The sequence below is a fragment of the Cupressus sempervirens genome, chromosome 1 (genome assembly GCF_028749045.1).
Source record: "Cupressus sempervirens isolate cs-2001-9-10 chromosome 1, ASM2874904v1, whole genome shotgun sequence".
Classification (NCBI taxonomy): domain Eukaryota; kingdom Viridiplantae; phylum Streptophyta; class Pinopsida; order Cupressales; family Cupressaceae; genus Cupressus; species Cupressus sempervirens.
The window spans coordinates 628,965,004-628,991,130 of record NC_143118.1 but is presented as its reverse complement, the minus strand read 5'-3'; the positions used below and the strand labels follow the sequence as shown (position 1 = coordinate 628,991,130).

Sequence of the window (26,127 nt, the reverse complement as noted above, 5' to 3'; positions counted from 1 at the left end):
TCAGCATCGGTAACTTAGCGTAAAACAATGGATGGTCAAGCCTATTAGGGGTTCCTAGTTGTTCGAAGGGAGGGAAAGGAGCAGAAGTAAAACCAAACTTAGTGTGTTTGTTGTCATTCACCACCTCTAAACGTCAGAGGAAAACAGTTACACACAATTTCTTGAACGGTATAGCAGATAGGAAAACAGGCTGCCTAGAAAGTAAGAAGACTTCTACAAAACAACTGGAAGAGGGAGGCATCAGTGATAGCTACAGCTATTTCTGAGAAGACACTCGAACAGTCAGGGAATATTACATTAACTTGCAGCTTGCTTTTATGCGTTGCAATGAACTCTTCCTTCCACCTTAGGTGCTAGTTCAAAGAAATGAATGTGTTCAAGCATTTTCACTCCTAACTACCAGATCTGCACTTCTTGTTTGGGAAGAAACCTATGTAAACTTACCATAAAACAGTAGTAATGAAATTATTGTTCTTGGGTGTCTTTTCTTTTGTCAGAGCTTCTTTTTATCTTATTAAGGCCTCAAAAGTTTCGATATAACCTTCAGCTCCTGTGTCTTCTATACTGGTTCTTGCTACACAGTTGATAAAAACTTGGTAAACTTTTCTCATCAAGATGACTCTAACTGCTTGTAGAGAAAGAAAGAACTAACCAGGCCAACCTAGAACAGTAAGGAGGACATGGGAGTAACAATGGACCACCTCATAGTAGGGAATTGCCAACATAAACTCATCTTGAACTGATACTCCAGAAACTTGCAAGTCTCGAAAAGAACAGACTGTTTAAAACCTTTCAAACTTATCAGGAACAGTCATTTTCCAAAAGACCTGGGTTACTAATTCCTTAAGAAACATTCGGAACTAAATCTCTAAGTGACTCAGTCACTGAAAAGTAATAGTATTGCCAAGTGGGCAGCTAATCGAAAGAGTTTTTACAATATGGCTGATAGTAAATCTGAGACATTGTACTCATCAAATAGCATGAAAATATTTCCAGCTTCATTTGTCACCACTCCGACGTCATAGGAAATAATGCTTACAAATTGAGGTTAGCTGAACCATGGTAAAGAGCATACTCCTAGCAAGACTTAGTGACTGTCATAAGGAAAATGTTAACCGAATGTAACCCTGCCACAATCCCACATCTGAACTATACAGCAGACCAACTGACTAGGAAAGAGACTCAATTTCAAATCTAATCAATAACGAAGATTAACTCAAACCCTTAATTAATCGGGAAGGTGAGAAGTTGAGTCCAGATTTTTGATTAATCTAAATCCTTGTCCAAGGTAAGTCTATCAGACGTCAGAATAGTGACACTAGATACATCTGTGACAGAAGTTGTACCAAAGTAGCTGCTGGTTACGGAGTGCGACTGATCATGATGTAAGTGTCCCTACACCAGATTCCCAAGAACTATTGACTTGATCATCCACCATCCCTTGCGGAGGGCCGGGTCTGCTTGGATTTCAAGCAGCCTAGGAGGGGTCAACTTCAATCCATGGTTGGGTGGTTAAACGCCCCAGTTCCCTCTTTTGGTTTCGCAAGCCAAAGACTTGAGTACATTGCCTTTGCAGAGTCATCCCAGACAAACTCAACTTCGTTACATACAAAGTAAGTAATTTAATGTTTGCAGCAAATTTACTTTATAGTGTAGAAGAGAAATAATGTCTTGTAGGAAAATTTCTATATTCTTTCTTGCTTTTTCAGCCAGCACTTGTTGAAAGTGCTTCTTCCATAATACCGGGCATGCAATTTGATTGTAATGAGTTTCCCTTATGCGACGAAGGCTCCCGCTGCGACAAAGATTAACTCCTGTGACATTACTATCTGTCATTGCGTGATCTCGGGTGCCCTCTCACCATGGCGTTGATTTCCACCTGCATTCATTCGTTCGTGTGCCCTTCTTCCTTTGTCGACCTTCACTTGCCTTCAGTGTTTGGTGTTCTTTCTGTTGGTATTTTCTCTCGTGCTTGCTCAGGCTTCGGACTGGTCTTTTCCGTCAGGATTTGCTTCGAACGGATTATGGGCACTGGTTTTTGTTTATGCTTGAACGACTGTGCATTCCTGCCCTACTTCCATCTAAGATAGGTCGTGGTTTCCCTATCTACCGGCAGTTTCTACCTGAGTTGCACACAGGTTTCTTTCTCAGGTTGCTTACCTTGCTGTGCCTGCTCTTCACGGGGTTTTCTATTGTTCACGAGGCCTTTCCTTGGTCTATCCAGTGGCTCTGCTTTCACAAAAAATTCTGTTAGTCTTACTTGTATCTGTGCTAGGGTTTTTCTCAACTCGTTTTTGATAGACGTTACAATGACCACGGGAGATAGTTGCCCTCCCTAGATTCAAACTCTGACATATCAGAGATTGTGTGATAGAGTGCTCAAGTTGGAGAATGTCAATACCTTGCTGAGAGAACAAGTTGTGACTTTGACAACAGCACTTTCAAACATCAAACAGTCAATTGAATTGAATATCAAACGTTTCTCAGACACCTTCACCTCTCCAATCTCAAGGCTGTTGTTGAACAATTAGACGGGTTGGACATAATCAAGGAACAAAAAACTAAAATGGCTACAATACACTCTTCTCTGATTGCAAAAACCAAACAGAAAGTGAAATCATGGGCTTCGATTTGGTAATAGGAATACTACTACACCTAGGTTGAGTATAGACAAAATTGTCCAGGGTAAGATTGATGATGAATGTGTGTGGCGTGCACATGAGCTGAATCTACGGGTCCGAAGTCTCTTACCCACTCCCAATCCTATGGCTGCAGGGCATTAGTTTCTCTCAGATCACCTTGGTATCTCTGATATTATCTTGGACAGGTGTTGGTTTGGTAGGGGTGGTATCCTTTTCATCAGATTCTTCTCTTTTTCTGATAGGCTTCGTGCACTTAGAGCGAAGAGAAAGTTGTTTTCTCTACCCTCTAAAATTTATTTGGATGAAGATCTTACTAAGGCATAGGTTACAGAACTCAAACATGCTTGGGGAATTGTGGCAGATGGTAGGCGTGCTTGGAAATGGGTTGTTATTAGGAATCTTAGAGCTGTGGTTCGTGATTCTCCTCCTACTAGTTGGGTAGAGAGGACAACCTCCAAATTGACATGACAGTTCCGACAGCAATCTAACAAGAAGAAGCCCCCTTCTCTTCTTGTCAACTGCTAGAATGGTAATGGCTCTTTATGGTCATTACCTGGTCTTCTTCATGATGCGGTGGGGTCCTCAGATATTTTGGCCATTACTAAGACTCACGAGAGCCCCATGTGCCCTCTTCCAAGTATATTGGTTATCAGTGGTTGTCAGTTTGTAGAGATGAGGTCCAGACTTCTGGTGGGGTCCGTGGGTCTAGGGGTGTGGCTTGCTTGATACGTGATGATATTTTCAGCTTCACTTCAGTTGTTCACTCTGATGCCTTTGTTAGATTTATGTGGGTTCAGATTGGTCGGTGAAAATACCAACAGAGAGATTTTTATTGTTGTCTGTTATTTTCCACCGACCTCTCCTTATGCCATTAATGACCCAAAGAATGGAGATCCTTTCTGTGATCTTCAGGAGAGTATTTCACAGTTTGCAGCTTTGGGTGATATTATTATTCTTGGAGACTTCAACGCTTGAACCAAGGATATTCAGACTCCTTTGCATGATCATGGTTCTGATTCAAACTGCACTTTTGAGCTAGACCTGAGTAGTATGGGACTTCAGCGCACCTCGGAGGATGTTCTTGGACCGCTCTCAGGTTATGGCCATCACCTCCTCCAGCACTGTGAGTCTTCTAGGTTGTTGATTCTAAATGGTTTACCCTTCCTAGATCGGACCTCTTTACTTGTTGGCTGCACTGTGGTGGTGTGAGTGTTGTTGACTATGTCATTTCCTCTCCTTCCTTCATTTCTTCCGTTCGCAGTTTCACCATTTCACGTCTCCCCTTGGCTGATCATGCTCTTTTTAGCATTTCCGCTTACATTTCACCCCAACTGTTACACTCTTTCCAGCCTTCTCACTGCCCAACTGATACCATCTCCTTTCCTACTCACTTTCATTACCTCGAGAGCGATGGTGAGCTCTTTACTGTCCACCTTAGGAGACTTCTGACACCTGCTAGTTTTGGTGAGTCGCTTGCGGCCTCTAACATGTTTGATTCACTTGCCTCTCTCATCTAGGATTCTGCTCTTCTTTCTATTCTTCACTACTCCCCTCCGTCTCTCAGAGCTAAGCGTCAGAATACTTGTCCTATGAATAAATGGTTTGATACCGATTGCAATGCTTTCCATCATCCTGTTCGTGTTGCCTTCAAGACTCAGTCTCTAAGCCTTCACCCATTTGTGCTTTTCGTACCTCCATTTTCTTCGCCACAAGAAAGGTTCTTTTGCTTCTTTTTAATGCAGAATCCTTTGCTCCACGCTTATTCAAAATCCCCAGATCTTTTGGCATACCCTTTTTCCTCGATGCTCCCCCTCGTCCTCCAATCTCGACTACCACTCTGTCATGTCCCCTCTTTTAGCTCAGTCTAGCAGAGACATGTGAGTCAGCTTATTATGGGGTCTTGTAGGCTGACAGGGTTGGATAGAGACCCAGTATGGTTATTCAGTGTTGGGGACTTGATATTCTAGCAATTATTGATCAATTGGGAAACGTTCCTTATTTTTAGGAGGCAGTTCCTACTTTTTAGGAGGTATGATCTTGCCCAAGGTTGGGTCTCCATGAGATTACTCTTTGGGTTCAGTTTTAGAGGGATAGGGCTTGTTTCCCAAGTTTTAGGAGCATCCCTAGATTTTAGGGATGAGATTGCCAGTGGATCCTTGATTTTCGACTTCAATCACAGACAAGTGACAGGATGATTTTATGGTTTGTGATGTCAGTTGGGCATTTTGTGGCTATTTGGGTTATATTTTTAATATTTCCTAAGTTAGCGTTTAATAATTAAATAAGGCTAAGTTATTAGCCATTCTGGAGTAATAAGGGGTTTTTGGCCTCATCTGGATGCACATCCTATGGTGTGATAGCTCGTTGGAAAGGTCTCAAAATTCTCTAAATCTTTCTCTTTGGTCTTAGGGCAATTTAGTGAACAAATTTTTGTCTATGAGGAAAAAGGTCATTTTCTAGTAACATGACCACTTTAAAATAAGAAATTATAACACTTTCACTACCCAACACCACTTGGAGACACTTAGGGTTCGATTTGCAATTGAGAGGGGTTATAAGGAGATAGAAGCTTCATTCTAAGATCATCTTTTGCATATTTGACAACTTCTTTATGAATTTTCTCTGAATGGGCAATTTCTAGTTTGGGACGCAAACCCCAGGTTAGTGATTGGCTGGGATGTAGCCCTCAGCAATCTTTGGCACCGAATCTCTTAGGTATTGTGCGTGCTGATTAAGGACAGAGGCATCAATTCTTATTGGGGTTTCAGCATGGCATATCATCTTTCCAGTTGGGACGTGGTTCATTGCAACCTGTGGGATGCCATTTGCAGCAAATACACCACGTGGTGTATAGAGTATTGCTTGTATTCACCTCCAAATGTATGCTAGATTCAAGAACAATCTTCACCTTCCAGTTTGACATCAAATTTGTATGTGAGCTTTGAGAAATGCATTGGATTTATTGCTTGTCTCTATAATTCAAACAAATCTACCTAGTACGGTTTGCAATAATTCTTATTTTTTACTGAATACTTATTTATTTCAGTGTTGTTTCAAGGTTGTTGTTCCCTATTCCTTTCTATGTTATAAAACCATTAAAAACAAACAAACCTTTCTGCACTTCTATCTAGTTTTGCAAGAAAACATAAATAAACAAGAAAACAAATTTAAAAATATAAAATTACAGTAGATCAGCAAAAGAGATCCATCAGGGATCTTTCACACTCTCTGACCTCCCGTATCATTACGCTTTACGACATTCCTGGGCAGCCACCTGTTCACTCCACTCCACCTCCATACTGTCATTTGTTCACCTACTCTAGTATTATTGAGGCCATTAGATCGTTGAGATGCAGCAGAGCAGCAGATGAAGATGATTTCCAAGCAAAACTTTTCAAGCTTGGTGCTTCGGTTCTCGGATCTTACCTTCCTACACTCTTTAATAGAGTGGTTTGCACTAGGTTTCTTGAATCCTGGTCTAGACATGTGGTTTGCCCTATTCACAAATCTGGGCCTGCTTCCGATCTGGGTAACTACAAGACTATTATGATTGGACATACTTTTGCCAAACTTTATGCCACTACTCTGAATACCATGTTATCTAGTGAGCTTGATAGAAGAGGTTGTAGAGCTAAAGGGTAGGTTGGTTTTCGGGCAAACTATCAGACTATGGATCATGTTTTCACGCTGCGGGCTATCATTGAAGAGGCTAGGTACCACTCTCAGGTCTACTGTTGTTTTGTGGACTTCCGTAAGGCTCTCGCTTCTATACCTAGGTTGGCCTTATTTCAAAGACTTCGTGAGATTGGGATCTCAGATATGTTGCAGACTACTATTATGAGGCTTTATGAGAAGGTAACCGGTAGGCTTAGGACTCCGGAAGGCTTTTCTGTTCCGATTCAAAGCGCCATTGGGGTGAAACAGGGTTGTCCTCTTTCTCCTACTCTGTTTGGCTTATATATTGATGAGTTGGAGGATTTCCTTGTGAACTCCTCTCAACCGGATGATGGGTGCTATTTGCATCAAGTTTTGATCTCCATTCTCCTTTTTACTGATGATGTGGTTCTCTTGGCCTCTTCTACCGACAGCTTACAGAGACTCCTTGATGGTCTGGCTTCTTTTTGTGATCAGCGGTAGCTTGTAGTCAATTTGTCTAAGACTCGAGTTATGGTCTTTAACTGTTTAAAGACCTCTTGTCTTCATTTCTTATTTCAGGTCACGAGGTTGAGATTACCCCCTCTTATATGTATCTCGGTGTGAAGTTCTTAGGGTCGCGCTTCAGCTTGAGACCAGCTATTCAGCCCAGAGTTAGTAAGGGCATGGGTTCCCTGACTTTGCTAGAAAGACAATGCTTAAGGCATCACTTCCAAGATATTTCATCCAAGTTGTCCCTTTTTGACTCCTTGGTCCGTCCGACTGTTCTCTATGGCTCAATTGTTTGGGGGCCTTCTCTTATTGCTTCTAATTGGGCTTCTATTAAATAGGTTCAGACGTTGATGTTACGGCATATCATAAGATTTCACAGACTCACCCCTCATAGCATTGTCTTAGCTGAGTTTGGAGCACATCCTCTCAAACTTGCCACCATTTTTTACTTGATTTGGTTTCTTCATTGACTTCATGGTTTTATGGATTCGGGTGTTGACCGGCACAAATACTCTCATCTGGCATATTGTTCTTCTGTTGAGATTATGAGATCCAACACTTCTACGAGGTCTCGTTGTTGGTACACCTAGGCCACTTCTTTGTTGGGTTTGATTGGTATTGAGATAGATTGTCTTCCTCCTTACCAGTTTTCACTTGATGCTCCTGCTCATCTTCTCCCCTCACGTTAGGAGTTGAATGAGCATGTCAAATAGGATATTTATAGACAGTGCATTATCACTACCTGAAGTAATCCCCCAGGAGGGCTGTGACCTAAAATGGCCTTCTATGGTGAGCATTTTCTTAAGATTTAGGGTGGTATTATTGTTTGCCCTACTTATCTCTATCGGCGCTAGAATCATGCCTTACGGTTTTCTTTAAGCTCTTTCAGAGTTGGCTCTCACCGCCTTAGGGCTCGAACCAATCACCATATGGATCGGGCTGATCAAAATTGTCAGTTGTGTACTTTGCAAGAGGTTGAGACTGAGATCCACTTCATTTTTCGATGTCCCCTTTACTATGAGATCAAAGGGAGATTTTACTGCCTTTTCAAAGATTGTTCTTTTTCGATGTTCTTCAGCTATATTGATCAATGGTGTCTTGCACTTTATCTTCAGGAGGCCACCCACCTGCGGGAGATTACCCTACAGTCTTTTATACCTTAGAAGCGTACTTCCGACCAGTTCATTACTGCCTTTTTCTCTCCCTTGTCTCCTTCACGGGGTTTGAAAAGGCCTTCCAGTACTTCTCATTCCAGATCAGTTAGACACTGCACCAGTCTCTTTAGGCAACGACAGTCCTACAGTGGTTCTACACGGCATTCTAAGACTTTGGATCATTCATGGGTTTACCCCTCTATTACTTATTTCTTTGTGGCAAGGAAGGACCCTTAGTCCTTACCTTGTCTTCTCTCTTGTTTTGTTTATTGCTTTTGTTGCTTCTCAGTCACCATTCGGTGCTTCTACTTTGGCCGGCTCTTCTGTTTGTATGGTCAATCCCATAAACCTTATTGGTTTTTAGTGGACTTTGATATTATTATCTTATCTTACCTTATCTTATCTTAGTCGCAAAAGTAATCCTTTTCTAATTCGAAGTAAATTAATGTTGGTTAGTTAAAATTCAATACTTTACCTTGTTAAGAATATTATGGGTTATAGTTCTATGCTTGTACTTTTATATCTTGCGAAACAAAAAAACAAAACTTGTCATAACAAGCATATCTCAGATTTCAACTTTTCTTTTAAATTTTTAGTATGTTATAGTAAAGGGGTGGTTAGCCATTGATTATGAGCCTGTTACAATTTTATTTGTGATGTGGCCAACAAGAGCTAGTCACAATGCTATTCATGATACTTATATGAGCCAATCAATAACTCGTCTTGAGAATCAGTTATGTTCCAATCGTTATCGTCATTGTGATGTATGTTGCAGCTACTCATTGTGTATGTGTTGTATGATAAAGCTATCCATCTTGTATACTTGTGACGTGTATCGGCTAGTCTTCTGTGTATATGTGGTGTATGCTCGAGATCACCAAATGTGTGATTTGCATTATGACCCTTATGAATAGGTGTAAGATGATGCAACTAATGATTGATAATGATGGATATGGAACCAACACTTGATGACAATGAGCATCTTTAATTATAATGGGACTATGTTAAAAAATTACACTTAATTAATAGTCATGGTTAAGAGAGATCATAGATCTCATCAAGAGGAGAGAGTGAGCTCTCTCTAACTATGAACTAGAAAGCCTCTGAATTCCCATGAGAGGATATGTAGGAAGGGTCAGTACAAGTGAACCCTCGAGGCTTAGGTCTAGGTCTAAGGATGACCCTAGTTATGGAAACTAAACACTAACATGAGTAAGCATGAAGTGTGATATCAAGTTGCCACCATGGTGAATAGAGGAGTTAATGATTGATGTTTAAAGAAAAAGAATAGCAACAAAAGGTGGTTGTTACACACACATGGCAGCCAAAGCAAGGTGAAAGGTTAGGGATTAAGAAGTGAGGGGACTTGCACGTAAAGTTAACAAAGTTTGCAATGACACAGATTTGTTACCAAATCTGAGATAAATCAGCCTTCATTATGCTTTGCAATACTCAGATGAATTTCAAACCAACTTCAAAGTCAGAAGCCCAACAAACAAACAAGTTCCACATTGGTGTTTTGAAGGCACCCAAGAGGGTTGTATTTTCCACAGTGCACTTGAAGCCCCACGAGTAAGAAAACTCTGCCCAAGCTAAGGTAAGTCAGCCCAAGGGGAGGGCAATTTCCAAAAAAGTAGAAGCCCAACTCAATGACAATTTCTGAACATGTAGGAGCCCAACTCAATGGCAAAATCCAAAATTGTAGGAGCCCAACAATGAGCAAGCTCCAAATTTTCGAAAACCCCAAGGGCAGTGCAATTTCAACTTTCAATCATTCACAACTAAAATTTGTTAAAAGGGAAGCTAATTAGTTTGATCAAGTAAAGTGCAGAGCAGATTTGGGAAGTGAAAATCAGAAGTGAGGATGCAAACTGAGTGTTTGATGGCTGTCAAGATGGATCGTAATGAAATTAAATAGCTTGTTAGACATGTTCAAGTTGTAAAGTTTTTACAAATTTTGTTATAAATCAGACTTAGATTATACCTTCTTTGTCTTATGCTTGCTGCAGATGATCTTCAATATACAGATTTGAGTGAATTGAGAAATATAATTCTGGAAATGTTTTTATGTTTTCTGCAAGTCGTCTTAGGGCAGTATTGATCAAGGAGCAGACTTATATTTTTGTGTGTCCTTAAACTTCAACCACACCCTATATAAATAAATCATGACCCTTCCTAGGTCAGCCCACTTTGCATTCTCATAATCGGCAATCTAAGAAGGTAATGGTTTGTAGACAAACTTAACTAAGATTAGTTAAGTTGATACTTAAACACAGTTATCTCAAGGAGCCGCTGATCATGTCTAGACAAGAAGCAATAGGCCTTCATAAGGCATTTCATGCAAGATAATACATATGTAATCTGCCCAATCAGACCAGTATGGTGATCAAAGTTACAGATTTAACACTCCCTCTTAACTTGATAGTCATACTAAGAGAACATATCTAGCATCATCAAATATGATGAATAGGCATAGATTGATACTCTATTTCTATCTAAATCTTCTAAGCATGTGGTATCTTTGAACACATGATACTATGTCATATTACTATACCCGTGATATGACTTATCACTGATACTAGTGATAACAGTATTTCAAAGCATACAATATACAGGATAAAATCCGAAGAATGATTAAATTCTTCATTTATCCAAGTTGTGACTCATACGTACTGGCAGTCCTACATCACAACATGATCCTAAGTTTAAGATCTACCAGAACATGGGATAAAATCTCAAAAATAATTAAATTCTTTATTTATCCAATTTGTGACTCATAGACATAGAAATGTCTACATCACAATGTGATCTTGAACTCATCTAGATCTAACAATAGATCTCTACTGTACATCACATTATCTAAGAGATCGTCATCTCTCATAATGTCTTTAATACAAGTGTTCATTATCTCAAAGATCGTCACCTCTTAAATAATGAACACAAATGGTGGAGCCCATAACAGTCAATAGCCTAACAAAATTATTTTATTAATAATTTAAAGATTACAAAATGTTTCATAATTCAACCATACCAAGTCTTTTCCTGAAGTGATCTATTTCACTCAAGAGAGAGGTTTGGTAACAATATCTGTTGTCTGATATACAGTACAAATGTATTCTAATTTTACAGTATTCCTCTCTACCATATCTCTAACATAATGATAAGGAATTTCAATATGCTTGGACATGTCATGGAAAACTGGATTCACAGAAAGCTTGATGGAACTTTGATTATCACAGTGAATAATCGTAGGACTCGTGGCTTGACCAAATAATCCCACAAGTAACTTTCTAAGCCAAATTGCTTCCTGAGAGGCCATTGCTGCTGCAATGTATTCAACTTCTGTGGAACTTTGTGCTACTAATGACTTTTTTCTGCATATTCGTGATATCATCGTTGATCCTAAACTGGAACAGCATCCTGAAGTACTTTTTCTATCCTTAACACTTCCACCCCATCTGAGTTTGTGAATCCATGTAAATCCAAGTCACCTTTCTCATATTTGAGCCCAAGGTTAAGAGTGTCTTGAAAGTATCTCATAATGTATTTGACTACAACTAAGTGAATCTCCTTTGGCTCACACATAAACTGACTTAAGGTGTTAACAGCATAGCAAATATTAGGTCTTGTATTTACCAAGTACATAAGAGACCCAATCATCTATCAGTAGAGAGTAGAATCTATGGAAGGTGATTTTGCTGCTACTTCCTTAAGTTTATGTAGATTAGTCTCCATTACAGAAGAGAGAGATCTGCAGTTCCACATTCCAAATCACTTCAAGATATCTAATGTATACTTTCATTGATTAAGTATGATGCTGTCATAATTTTACCATACTTTCAGTCCTAGGAAGTAATGAAGGATTCCTAAATCTTTCATTTCGAATTCTCTGATTAGATCTTTCTTGCATTGATCTATAAGATGATCATCACCTATTATTAGTAAATCATCAACATACAATATCAAAATTACCATATCATCTTTATCCCATTTATAATATAGATTTGGATCAACTTCATTCTTGGAGAATCCTAAACAGGTGAGATACTTATCAATTCTTTCATACCAAGCTCTTGGAGCTTGTTTAAGCCCGTATAGAACTTTCTTAAGCCTACAAACAAAAACTTTAGGGTTATGAGTTTCAAAGCCTTCGGGTTGCTCTAAATATACCTCTTCTGTAATCTTTTCATTCAGAAATGTTGTTTTTACATCCATCTGATGTACTTTTCATCCCTTTGATGTTGCAATAGCTAGGACTGCTCTTACAAAGGTGTATCAGGCAACAGGAGAAAAGGTTTCTTCATAATCAATTCCTTCTTTCTAAGAGAATCACTTGGCTACAAATCTGGCTTTATATTTTTCAATACTACCGTCAACAGCATATTTAATTTTAAATATCCACTTAGAAGAAACAATGGATTTTCCTTCAGGTCTAGGAACAATTTCCCAAACATCATTCTTAATAGTGGATTGGTATTCTTCTGGCATAGCATCCTTCCAAATTGTATGTTTAATAGCATCTGAAATATTGGTTGGTTCTAATTTAGATAAATCACTCATGTTTGCTACATAACTAGAAAATCTTTTGGGTCTTTTGCTTTCTTTGAAGGTTCTAGATGGTGCAACGAAGTCTTGTGCTTCCTCTACTATCTTACTGGCCCAAAGTGGTCTTTTCTTTGGATTTTGAGTTTCCTCAAGATCAAGATTTTAAATTTCATTTTCAATTTCTTCAATGTTCTCCCTTTGAAACTCAGATTCAATATTTTCTTCAAAACTAAGGGAGAGGGATCTTCAAAACTTAGGGCTCTTTTGAATGCTAAATCTTCTTCAAATATTACATCCCTACTAAGTTCAATGTTTTTCTAACCAGGTATAAAAATCCTATATGCTTTAGATACTTCCCTATACTTGAAAAAAATACCTTTCCTCTCGGAGGTTTCTAACTTGGTTCTCTTTTCTTTAGGAACATGTATATATACAGGGCACCCAAAAATCCTAAGATGACTTATATTAAGTTTAACCTTAGTAAAAACTTCTTCAGAAGTTTTATCTTTAAAGTAGGAGTGAGGACTTTTGTTTTGAGTATAGACAGCAGTATAAGAGGCTTCTAGCCAAAGATAATATTCTAAGTTTTGATCAAATATCATAGCTCTTGCTGCTTCCATAATTGTTCTATTTTTCTTTTCTGCTATCCCATTTTGTTGTGGGTTATAAGGAATGGTATACTCCCTCTTAATTCCTGTTTCTTTACAAAACTCTTTAAACAAATCTCAAGTATATTCCCCTCCATTATCAGTCTTAAAAATTTTAATTTTATGTCCTGATAGGTTTTCAGTTAAGGTTTTGAACTCTTTAAATCTCTTAAGAATTTCTTCTGGTTCTTTACACTTAAAGAAGTAAATCCAAGTTTTCCTAGAGAAATCATCTATAAAGAGTATATAGTACTAGAGTCCTCCAAGAGAAGGAACAAACATAGGTCCACACAAATCTGAGTGGATTAATTCCAAAACATTGTTAGTTTTCCTAGTGCTATCATGAAATGGACTTTTGGTGTTCTTACTCAAAGCGCATCCTTTGCATATGCTTGAATGATCTTTATTTAATTTAAATAAACCAATAACCATCTTCTCCATAGTTGATAAAGTTTTGAAATTTAGATGCCCTAACCTTCTGTGCCATATTTCGTTTATATCAGCAACTTCATGAATTAATGCTTGAATAGGTCGACTAGGTTGTGTATTTAATTCATACAAGTATCCCTTTCTTTGACCAATCAACTTTATTTTCTTAAATGAAGAGTTCTTAGACTAGGTTAATACTTTGTCGTCCATAAAAGCAACAATATGTCCATCATCTTCTAAGTGTTGTAACAGAGATTAGATTCCTTTCTATTCTAGGTACATAGAGTACTATTTTGAGATGTAGAACACTACCCAACTTTAGTTTCAGGGTGCAATCTCCTTTTCCTTTGACAAAATGAGTTGAATTACCACCGATGGTAACTTCACCATCAACTTCTTCTGATATAGAGTCTAGTGCTTCTTTGTATCCTGTAATATGTCGAGATGATCCACTATCAATCACTCATGCCTTGCTTGATACTTCATTTGATAGTGTCGAATACAATACACAATTCTTAGGATCATAGTCATCTTCTTTCCTAGTAAAGTGTGTACAGTTTACGTATTGTTTAGAATTCTTAGGGCAATTAGATCAGTAGTGTCCAAACTTTTTGCATTTGAAGCATTTTAATTTGGATAGATCTTTCTTAGGTTTGTCATTGTTTTGACTACCCTTCTTCTTCTTGAAATGCTTCTTCTTACATTTATAGGAATGTGTTGAGAACATGAAGTTCTTCATCTTCAGTTTTCAACTTTCTCCCTTTCTTAGGTTTTTTGGATTCTTCCTGAAGACAATCTCCCTTAAGTCTATTGAAGTCAAGAAGATTGTCTCTAGCACTTACTCCCTGTGCGAATGTTTCCCATGAATCTGCTATTCCATCTATAGCCATCAGTGTTAGTTCTTTGTCATCAATTATGGTTCCTATACTTGCAAGTTCATCTCTTAGACTGGCAAACTTTAGGAAGTAAGAATTCATCGATTCTCCCTTCTTTATCTGTATATGATTTAGTTGCTTTTTTAGTGCAAGGACTTTGGTTGCATTGTTAACCTCTATGCATTCAATAATGCATTCATCATATTAAATATTGTTTGATGTTTCATTAACATGGGTACTATTTCATTTTTTACTCCACCTAATATGATTTGCATGGCTTTCTTGTTTCCTTTACTCTAGATAGTTTTATTAGGTTCAACAGCAAGTTGTTTGGATGCTGAATCAACAAACTATTTCACATCATTTTCTTCAAGAATAATCATGATTCTGAATTTCCAAGCATCGAAGTGTTCTTTCTCATCACACCTATCCTCAGGTCTGATTGTGTATATCATTGAAAATAGAAGACTGATGCTAGATATATTAAGTTTGATCATTTAATTTGCAGAGCCTAGGTTCGACTACCAGAGCTCTGAGACCATGTAAAGTTTCTACAAATTCTGTTATAAATCAGACTTAGATTATTCCTTCTTTGTCTTATGCTTGTTGCAGATGATCTTCAATATACAAACATGAGTGAATTGAGAAATATAATTCTGGAAATGTTTTTATGTTTTCTGCAAGTCGTCTTAGGGCAGTATTGATCAAGGAGCAGACTTATTATTTTTGTGTCCTTAAACTTCAACCACACGCTATATAAATACATCAACCAAAGGGCAAGTCCCTCTAAGGGACATGACCCTTCCTAGGTCGGCCCACTTTACATTCTCATAATCGGCGATCTAAAAAGGTAATGGTTTGTAGACAAACTTAACTAAGATTAGTTAAGTTGATACTTAAACACAATTATCTCAAGGAGTCGTCAATCATGTCTAGACAAGAAGCAATAAGCTTTCATAAGGCATTTCATGCAAGATAATACATGTGCGATCTGCACAATCAGACCAGTATGGTGATCAAAGTTACAGATTTAACACAAGTGAAAGCCGAATCACTTCAAACTAAGGTAATCAAGAGTTGAGACCAGAATCAAAATTTATTTTCATTAAGTTGAAAAAGTTGGTGGATAATGTGCAAGATGTTTTTTTACTAAGTTGATTTCCCTTTAGAAATTCTGATAATTATTTTCTTATAAAACACGTCTCTTCTCTTGTTTTGTAAGGGTTCATAAATTAAGATGAAGATGACAAGCATGAAAATGGCATGGGTCTTGAGTACAAGTGATGTCCAAGGGTGAGCACCTTAAGACTACCACCTCAAAATTGACAAGGAGCATCAACAATTCACAAGACATTCATTAAATAAGCAAGAGGATCGAGGTCCAAGTTCAATTTAAAGTCCACAAAATGAAATTCAAAGAGCAAGTTGCATATGGAAGGTGAAGATTATCACAATTTTGATTTTCCTTTGGAAATCCAAGATCAACTGGAATCATTATGAAATATCCCAAAACCGGATATTTACTCGATTTTTCTTTAAACAATATATTCAGAACTTAACATAGGCAAATGTATTACAAAACATCAATATAGAAACCAGTAGATTCTCAAATAGTTATTAACCCATTCATTTCAAAGTAATATTCAAGATTCAAGCATATGAAAATGTGTTACGAACCAACAATATTAAACCAATAAACTCTCATACAACTCCTTAAAACATGTTATTGCATTATACAACAGCAATACAATAACCAGCAATCAGAATCCAATCTTAAACACAGTTTTACAATCAAATTGGAACACTAAGGGAAGAACTTGTAAACACATACGAGACACCTAAAGTGATGTCTCTACGAACAATGGGTTTGCGTCCATTATTTGCCGGCATGAGGGGTTGCGTCCTCACACTGGCTAAAAGTTGAAGCTTTCCTAACAACTCTCGCAAGAGAACTGAAATTTGAATCATAATCAAGCATGCCCAAATGAAAGAGTCTCTTCTCCTTTTATTCTCACAACTGTGACTCTTCGACTTCTCTCTTGGCTTTTCGTCTTATCTCCCCTTGTACCTTTTTCCCATTTTATAATATTAAATTGACCTTTTATATTTTGAGTCCACGCTCTCCAAGTCAATTTTAATATTATATAGAATATGCCTTTAACATTTCTAATGTTGCAAAAAAGGGGACATTACAAATCTCCCCTCCTTGAAATTGCTTGTCCTCAAGCAATTAGTACCAGGATCCCATACGAATCTGCAGGTAGCCCTGTAGCCCAATATGAGAACAAGTTCAACCACACTACGAAGCAAGGTGTCACTTTGCAACCCATCCATCAACTAGATCCTCAGGTCCCATATAAATCTATGAAACATAGTTCCAAAAATCGCCATGAAATCGCCGAAATCGCGATAAGATTCATGGCTCCCGATTTTTTTGGAGTCGGAAATCGCTGGTGGCGATTTTTTCTTGTGAATCGCCTGAATCGCCAAAATCGGCGATTCATGGCAAAAATCGCCAAAATCGCCATCGTGAATCTCCAGAAATCGGCCGCAGCAGCAAGGATAGAAAGTTCAATTTAAAAAAAAAAACACATGTTTTATTTTCTTTCTAAGTTGACTTTCCTCTTTGTTATAACCCTAAAGAGCCTTCTATTTGCTTAGTATGAGTAGAAGAGAGGAAGAGTGAGAGAGAAGAAGAGAAAAGAGAATCCATAGGTTTCCAACCGGCAAGAAGGAAGAGCACCAAAGAGATCAGAAGTCCATCTGGGGAGGCCATAAATTGCATTGGGAGCATTAAGGAGTCAATATCAACACTCCTCAACTCATTTGCAAGAGGTAAGTGTTGGTTTTTTTTTTGCATGTTAGTGTAGTATGCATTTTTTGTTAAATTTTTTTAGTGTTCATTTGCAAATCTTGAATGTTTTTTATTTTTACTAAATTGCAAACTAGGGTTTGTTGTTTTGTAGTTTTTGTTTATTAGTTGCAAACTTTGATTTTTTACATGAATTTTTTTATTACAGCAGCCCTTTGCTTTCATTTTCCAATTTCCACAATGGGTAAAAAAGATGAATGCTGGAAATATAATGAAGAGTTTCCTGGGAGAACCAAATATCAAACAAAATGTATATTTTGCAAAGAAAAAATAAATTCGGGAGGTATCTATAGATTGAAATACCACATTGTTGGCATACCTGGCCATGATGTCACAGTTTGCACTCATCAAACCGCTGAGGCAAAACGCTCTTGTTTAGTGGCATTAGAAAAAAATGAACAAGACAAGTTGACTAAGAAAATGCAACTTGAAGGGTTAAGAGGTATTGGCTCCCGTGCTCCCACATCCGCAACCGCATCTACATCTGCATCAGCTTCCGCATCCGTAGGTTGTGTTGGAGAGGGTTCTTCTAGGCCTCCTTTTCATCCTAGTGCTAGTGCTCATGTGAGTGTTAGTGGTAGTCGGTCTCATATTGAGACAGAGTCCAACACCAACCTATTGCGGCCTAGAGTGCGGAAAAACAGAATGGATAGTTACTTTGTGCCTCGCACTACTCCTGGCTCCCAACCCACGCTTGAGGGCATGGGTTTGAACAAGGAGATTCATGATGCTGCCAGAAAAGAGATTTGCAAATTCCGGTACTTTTGCAAAATTCCATTTATTGCAGCCAAGTAATTGATTCTTTTTTCTTTGTTATCTTCAAAGTTAAAGTTAAAGTTAAAAGTAAAATTAAAACTTTAATTATATCTACTTGTTTTATGATTTTAGTTTTTGACATCTAAATTTCTAATCAATATCATTATCTATTTCTGACAGGACTCCTTATTGGCAGAACATGATAGATGCAGTTACCATTTGTGGTCCGGGGTTTAAAGCCCCAACTGAGGCTGAGTTGAGTGGATACCTCCTGGAGGAAATGGTTGAGGATATGAGGCATGAGCTTGAGGACAACCGAAAGGAGTGGATCGAAAAGGGTTGCACCATCATGACTGATGGTTGGACAGATAGGAGGGGAAGAACACTCCTCAATTTTCTTGTATCCTGTGGAGGTGATTGATCATTCTACTTTTCTACATACATAATTTTGAATCGTGATTGACTATTTCAAATTTTGATTTGTTGATTGCTAATAGTAATTATAATTCGTTGTTTTGTTACTTGTAGGATATACCATGTTCCTCAAATCTATTGATGCTTCTGCTCATGTAAAAAACGCCGCATACTTATGTGAGGTTATTGAGGAAGTTATAGCAGAGGTGGGGGAACAACATGTGGTGCAAGTGGTGACGGATAATGCAGCAAGTTATGTTGCTGCAGGTAAACTTTTAACTTTTTAAGTTTTGAAAATAAATTTATTTGAATTTTGAACTTTTTCTAATTCTAACTTAGAATTTCTAAGTTTCCTAAGTTCTAACATGTTTGAAATTTGAATTTCTAATTATCTTAAAATTGTTGTAGGCAAACTTTTGATGGAGAGGCACCCCACCATATTTTGGTCCCCTTGTGCAGCACACTGCCTTGACCTCATGTTGGAGGAAATTGGCAAACTTGAGTGGGTCAAGTCATGTGTGGAAAGGGCAAAAAACATATGCAAGTTTATTTATAATCATTCATTTGTCCTTAGCACAATGAGGAAGTACACAGGAGACAAAGAGTTAGCTCGTCCAGGGATTACGAGGTTTGCCTCGAATTTCATCACCTTGCAGTCCTTGTTGACATCAAGGGATGATTTGAGGAGCATGTTTGTTGGGCGGGAGTGGATTTCATCTTCCTATTCTACGACCACTGCAGGGATAGATGTAGTGGATTGCATATTTGATGATGATGGTTTTTGGAAACCTGCTAGAGAAATCCTTAAGGTAATTTTATTGCAATTTAACATTTAATATTTTACAGTTTACTATGCTAATTGTTTAATGATTTAGTTTTACCTTAAGTTATATTATTGAATTATTCTATGTTTAAGTTTTGACTCAAATTTTTGTTTTACTTTATATGTAAGCCACTGAGCCCCTTGTACCTCTCCTACGAACTGCTGATGGGGAGAAGCCCTCTATGAGCTACATATATGAGGGCATGGATAGGGCCAAGGGCCATTAGAGCTCAATATGCAGGAGTGCAGGAGAAGTATGCCTCTATTTGGGACATCATTGATAGGAGATGACAGAATCAGCTCCACAGACCCATCCATGCAGCAGCTTACTTTTTGAATTCGGCATTTCGTTTCTGTCCTGACTTCAAGGCGGATGAGGAGGTTCTCACCGGATTATATACAGTGATCCAGAGGTTGAGTACTGACGAGGATAGCAGTGCTGCAATTATTGAGCTTGATAAGTTCAATAATAAAGAAGGGCCACTTTTCTCTAGCAGGGTAGCCATAGATGCTCGGGAAACAATACAGCCAAGTAAAAATTAAATAATATATTCAATGTTCATGAATCTAGATTCTAAACTTAAAGTTGATTATGTAATTTTAGAGTTAACTTGTAATTTGTAATTTGTAAATGAGACTAATTATTTTTATTTTCCCTTATTTCAGATAGATGGTGGCAAATGTTTGGGGCCACAACCCCAAAACTTCAAAAAATTGCCATTCGTATTCTGAGTCAGCCAAGCAGCGCTTCTGGAGGTGAGCGCAATTGGTCCATATTCGAGCACATCCACTTGAAGAGGAGAAACAGGTTGACAGTGCAGAGGTTGAATGATCTTGTCTTCGTTCATTACAACCTCCGTCTTAGGATCAGACAGATTTTGGGCACTGACTCCTCTCCGATCATTCTGGAGGAGATTGATCCAGAATCAGAGTGGCTCACAAAGGTTGTAGATCCAGTCTTCACTGAGGAAGACCGTGCGTGGATTGACCAGGTGGATATAAAGGCTGAGGCAGCTAGAGCACGTTCTTCAGGCATTGGTAGACGCACACGTGCACGCACAGACACAGGCCCTAGCGACATTCGTGAGCCCATCTTATATGCGGGAGATATGGCTCGACAGTCCTCTAGGACCTACATTAGACACCTTGCTACTAGGCAGACTGGATACTTAGAGGCTGAGGCTGAGGCTGTAGCCGAGCTTGAGGATGATGTTGAGGATGATGATGACTATGAGCCTGAGGCTTGAGCTGGAGCCTTGTTTTTATATTTTGTTTACAGATATTGATACTGAATCATTGATAGACATATGTTTCAAACTTTCATGGATCTTCATCTTAGATTCTTACATAAATTTATGATTTGATTTCTTATGGATCATCTTACATACATTCTATGATTTAAATCATTATGATCATTTGATTTCTATTTCCTTCAGCTAGCCTACAATTTACATTTTAGATAACATAGTTACGTATGTGATGGATTTTATGTTCCATGTTTATGAATGTTAAGTTTTAACTTCTATTTGATGATGTTATAGTGTGCTTAAGTTATATTCAATAAAGGGTGCATGAAATAAGTTTTAAATTGTTAAAATCTTTAAATTTAAAGGATTTTTTCAAATTTGCCGATTCATCGCCGATTCATTGCCGATTCACGATTCGATTCAGCCTTGCCGATTCTGATCCGATTCCGATTCACATTTCTTTGCTATGAAATATCACTATACCTGTAGACTGTACAACTTTGACTATCCTCGCATGCAGTCTCAAACTGAGTAGAACTATAACCAAAACCTCAATAAGCCATAGATACATACTAACAACACCTGGATCCCAAACCCTGTAGTCATAACCATCTAATATGATGAGGTAGAAATATATCAAGGGGCTGTGTATAACCCAGTAGATGGTGACGACCCGTCCTAAATAGATGATGTAAGAAATGAGCTACTCAAAAGCTGAAAACAACACCCTGGGAGCATCAAATATCATACTGTCATCATCAATCTGGAGAACCTCTGGGTACATAGGTACTATGAATAAGGACATTGAAAAATCGTTCCTTGTGATTGAGCCATAACTCTCATCAATACTACACCAAAATCTATCCAATGGTTGATGTATGCAATCCAACCAACTCTTGTATGGTGTGAAATTGGGAACACTATTTGGACTGATCCAATGACGAGCAACCGTAGTCAATTCACCACTCTCATCCTGTAACCCAGATTCACTGCTAGGAACTGTACCAAAATCAAATATTCTGAAATCAAAACCATCCTCTTCATGCAATCAAAAGGAGTTCCCTCATTTATCACAACAAGGGGATTATCGGAAGTCCAATCAGCATCTACTTCCAACATAGGGTTGTCTACAAGTTGAATGTGATCTAAAGTTTTGGTACTTGATCGTTTGGGGCAGCTATTCAAGTCATACATCTGCTGAATGCTATCAAGTTCATCAATCACTTATTGAAAAAATTCCTGCCTCACTTTACCCTCATGTTCCCGAGAGTGATTCGTGACCCTGATCTGATTTTCTGCTTCCTAAAGAGAAAATTGAGAATCCTCCAATGCCTCACGAGCATACTTAAGCTCCTTGTTGAGCTCCTTAGTCTCATTCCTTTCTCTATTCGACTGATTAGCATATATTTCAGCAACCTTAAGAATATAATCCCTGTCGAAAAGCAAACATAAATAATCTGATTTCATAATTTCAAGAGTTGTTTTGATCACCTGCAAATCAATAACAAGCCAATCTCCTTCCTCCCCCTTTTTAACCTTCCTGTAGACGTCCTCAACCATCTTGTGAGTGTTGTCATAACGTACCAAAGATGCCACAACCATGTCTTGACTAACCTTCAACTGGTTCTTTAAGGTATGCATTTCATTATTGTCATGTTGAAGCGGTTCCTTGTCTTGCAGTGTCATCTTAGATTGCTCCTCTAAATTCATGTCATGTGTATCAGAAATATAAGGTTCATCATACAAAAATTTCAATCTACTATTACCTCGTGTGCAACCGACCACATCAACCTGCTTGTCAAAGCTGACCTCCAAATCACCAACATAGAAACTTACACATGTAACATCTTCCATGTGATCACGGGAAGGCTATAAATCAATGGTAGTTGACTGCTCTTCTTTTTTAAGACCCTCTATTAGATGATTTTGGTCTGCTAGAAATTCTTCATACACATTTTTGCACTAGTCCTTTGCAAGAAGATCCTGAACCAATTCCAAATACTTCTTTTTTGCCATATCAGTCTTATTTTGCTACTCTAGATGAAAATCCATGAAATTATTGAATGACAAATCATTTTGAATTTGGGTAGGGAGTTTTTTATACTCTATAAATGTCAAGTATTTATGCTCTTATATCAAATTCAGAATTCTGGACTAATTGCTCTTGTGGCTTCATAGTACCTTTCTTGATTTTATCGAAATCTTTTCCCTTTGCTGAATGTTGTTATCTTGTTATTGTAAGTCTAACAAATAGCTACATTCTGCCCCAGAATTGTCTTGATGTTCCTGAACCTCTAAGTTTTTTAGATTGGCATTGGGTTATTTGTTTTTGCAACAATTTTTGAATAATTAGGAACTTGCCAATAAGCAACTGCCAATAGACTCAATTCCACAATGTAATTTGTTCTATTCTTCATAATATGAATTCTACAACATAGAGTCACAATGACATTTATGAAATCCCAACACTTACTAACCACCCAAAATTACTTCATGGGCTTTTGAATACTGAATGTCTTCAAAAATTAGGTAGATATAATCTGACTCAGATTATATAGAATAACACTTCTCTGTATGACTTCACGGACTTAAGTAATGACAGACCTATTCAATTTTTGCTAAATGATGTTATCCATGTGATTGTAGGTTGGGAGGTATTGGCATTAATGAGAGACTCCAACTAACTCTGCTGACACTACCTTCAGAGATTTACTGAGAACCATGTCAATATTATAGTCACTCAGTACAAGATTTTGTCCCCTTCAGGAATACAATTTGCTAAAGATAATTTCATAATAGTTCTTTGCTGATCTTGCACTCACTCAGCTATACTAATAACTGTGATGGCCCAAACTTGAAGTCAAAATAGTTTGTAAACTTCTTCAACTCTCGTTCCTGGCATCAAATTTGGTAAACAATTATTTCCCCCAAAGGCTCACCTCTTTCAAAAGCAACTCGTGCCGCCCCAGATATAGCAGAGATTCGACAAGGTTGTATACAAACAATATTTCACTTCACACCACAAGGTGGTTCAATTTCATCTTCCAATATAAACTGAGGTATTTGAGTTATTTTGCCTCAGGCAATTTCATCAAAAACAATCAGTAGCAATGAATTTATTTGTATCGTGTTCGATCCTCACTCCATACTAATAATGCCTTCATCCATTGGGGATATCATTCGACACTTGGTTCATCTATCCTTCACCATGGCCCTTATGGTAAGTAGAAATTCGTTAGCTTAATGTTTCCAAATAGAAGGCAAGGAATGCCTGTTTGTAAAAATGTCTAGACTATATTGAAATCGCAAGTATGTATCAAAGCCTGTATTAAAATTTATATTCTATCCATTTTAAAGTGGAAGTCGTGATATGTATTCTCTATGCATGATTATGAGTCTTTACTTCTGACTTGTCATTCTACAGAGCACCATTATTCTCCACCAGCAATAGACACCACTGATAAGTTTCTTTACCGATTACTATCCCACTCCCATTGACCTCCATGCAGTAGAGAAATCCTTTTTTAAACTTGTCAACTGAATTTGAATTGATAACCAAATCTGGTGAATCACGTCCTTTGCCAAGAACAAACACGTTACCTTGATGTGTCTATAATCAATAATTTTGTCAATACTGCCACATATTTCCTAATTCTGGGTAAAGTAATGCTTCTTGTCAGGTGGGCTCAATATTAAATTTCACAATAGAAGGCTCTGTGAAAACCGTCAATGGTCTAAGATGTAACAACTTGAATTCTTATAGCGATTCCAACCCGTGAATGATGTGACACAAAGGAGATTCAGATACTTTCCCTTGGAATGCTTCATGCACCCAAACGTTACAATAATTCTTACACATTTCTTTTGTCTATTCAGATACCAATAAGAAACGACTATGGCTCAATTGGTTACTCGCCAAGAAAAATAAAGAAATTTTGATAATCCAATACACAGGAGCTCGTACTTGTAGAACTCTCCCTCCAGTCCAATCGAAAAGCTCTAAGGTTTAGAACCCATGCGAATGAAGAGAAAAAACTCTCTATCAAAGAACTTCACTGTCTTTGGTTCTCGTTAATCGGTAACTACTTCCATGTAACTGCTCAAGGAATGAATGTGATTGTCAGGAAAGTGAAACGCCCACCTGTATGAAATTGACTCAAGAGAGTCTACATAGTCCCTTGCACTAGAGATTTTCACCGAAGCTTGTCCTTGATTTATCGGCTCTTGGAGCACAAGTCAATATTCCCACTTATATTGGTGTGCTATTAGAGGATTGTTAGTGTTGGAAATATTAGATAGGCAAGTTTACTAAGAGGGGAGAGGTGAATCAGGAACCAATAAAACATTAACTTATTTCACCAATTAATTCTTCATATAATATTTTGATCTAATTGCATGCATGAAAGAATAAAAGTAGTAAAACATTCATAACACTTTGACACAAGATATGGTGACCCAAAAACCTTCCAAATAGAAAGTAAAACTAGGGTGGGGATGATACCCACAAGCTTTAGTATTGCAGTATAAAGTCGGCCTATCAAGGCTTACAATTAATCACTTCTAATGATCTACCCTGTTAGGAGCAATGAGGACTGCTAGGTCCACCTAGTAAAAGGATTTACAAAACATACAATGAAGTATGCACTCGGTAAAGAGATTTGTCAAAGACTATTAAGCCTACCTTGTTAAAGGATTTAACTGATACACCCGTTAGGATGAATTAGTGGCTGATCTCTGATCTGCAACTTTGATTTGTTGGTTGAGATTCCTTTGAAATGTAAAGATCACCTTGTTGTGATAGATAAATCTTTGTTGTCCCTTATGCTGCTTGTAACCTTCTCAATTTGCACTTCTACCCTTCATATTCACTTCATACATACTTATTTGGATATGATACAATTCATTACATATATACCAATCCAAATCACAATTCATCAAAGTCGGCTACAACATAGGTTTCCATCAAGATCACAAAGTCAGCCCAACTGTTGACACTTGGGTTCAAAAGACAAACTTGGTGATGTTCTGATACTCAGCAACCATTGTCAACACTCAACATCGTCATGCATTTGGTAGACGTAGAAGCTCAATTCATACTAATCACTTCCAAGTAGCTTGAACTCGATTAGCACTTGTGTAAATCGGTGAACACTGCAAAACTCGGTATATAAACTGAATCAGTTGGTTGACACTCTATGGCTTGGTCAACACTAACACTGCGAGCTCAGTATAAACTGAATCACTTGGTTGACACTCCTTGGCTCAGTCAACACTAGATTCTCATCACTAATACTACAAGCTCGGTAGATATTGGAGAGCATGGTTGACATTGTGCAACTTGATTAATACTGTGAAGCTCGGTTAGCGTTGTCACTAAACAACTCGGGTAGATACTGCTCGTCATGAACTGTACAAAGATTTAGGAACTCGGTAGCAACTGTAGAACTCGGTAACAACTATATTATTTGGTAGTAATTGGAGCACTTGGTTAACACTGCAAACTAAAAGATAAGCTTGGTAGCAGCTTAACTAATTGACTCAGTGTGAGTCACTAATAAACAAACTTTGACCTTAATG

The 26,127-nt window shown here is 37.9% G+C and overlaps 2 protein-coding genes across 2 annotated transcripts in view; one reads left to right on the top strand and one right to left on the bottom strand.

Annotated features, from left to right (window-relative positions):
• Positions 1-26,127, bottom strand: part of APE1 (acclimation of photosynthesis to environment) — a 73,108-nt gene that overhangs the window by 8,876 nt on the left and 38,105 nt on the right. The gene's annotated exons all lie outside the window — the stretch shown is intronic.
• LOC149579491 (uncharacterized) lies at positions 18,238-19,355 on the top strand. Its single transcript, XM_089809330.1, has 3 exons — positions 18,238-18,479; positions 18,595-18,747; positions 18,889-19,355. Exons 1-3 carry the CDS (start codon positions 18,266-18,268, stop codon positions 19,314-19,316), a joined length of 795 nt encoding a protein of 264 aa, XP_089665456.1. The 5' UTR covers positions 18,238-18,265; the 3' UTR covers positions 19,317-19,355.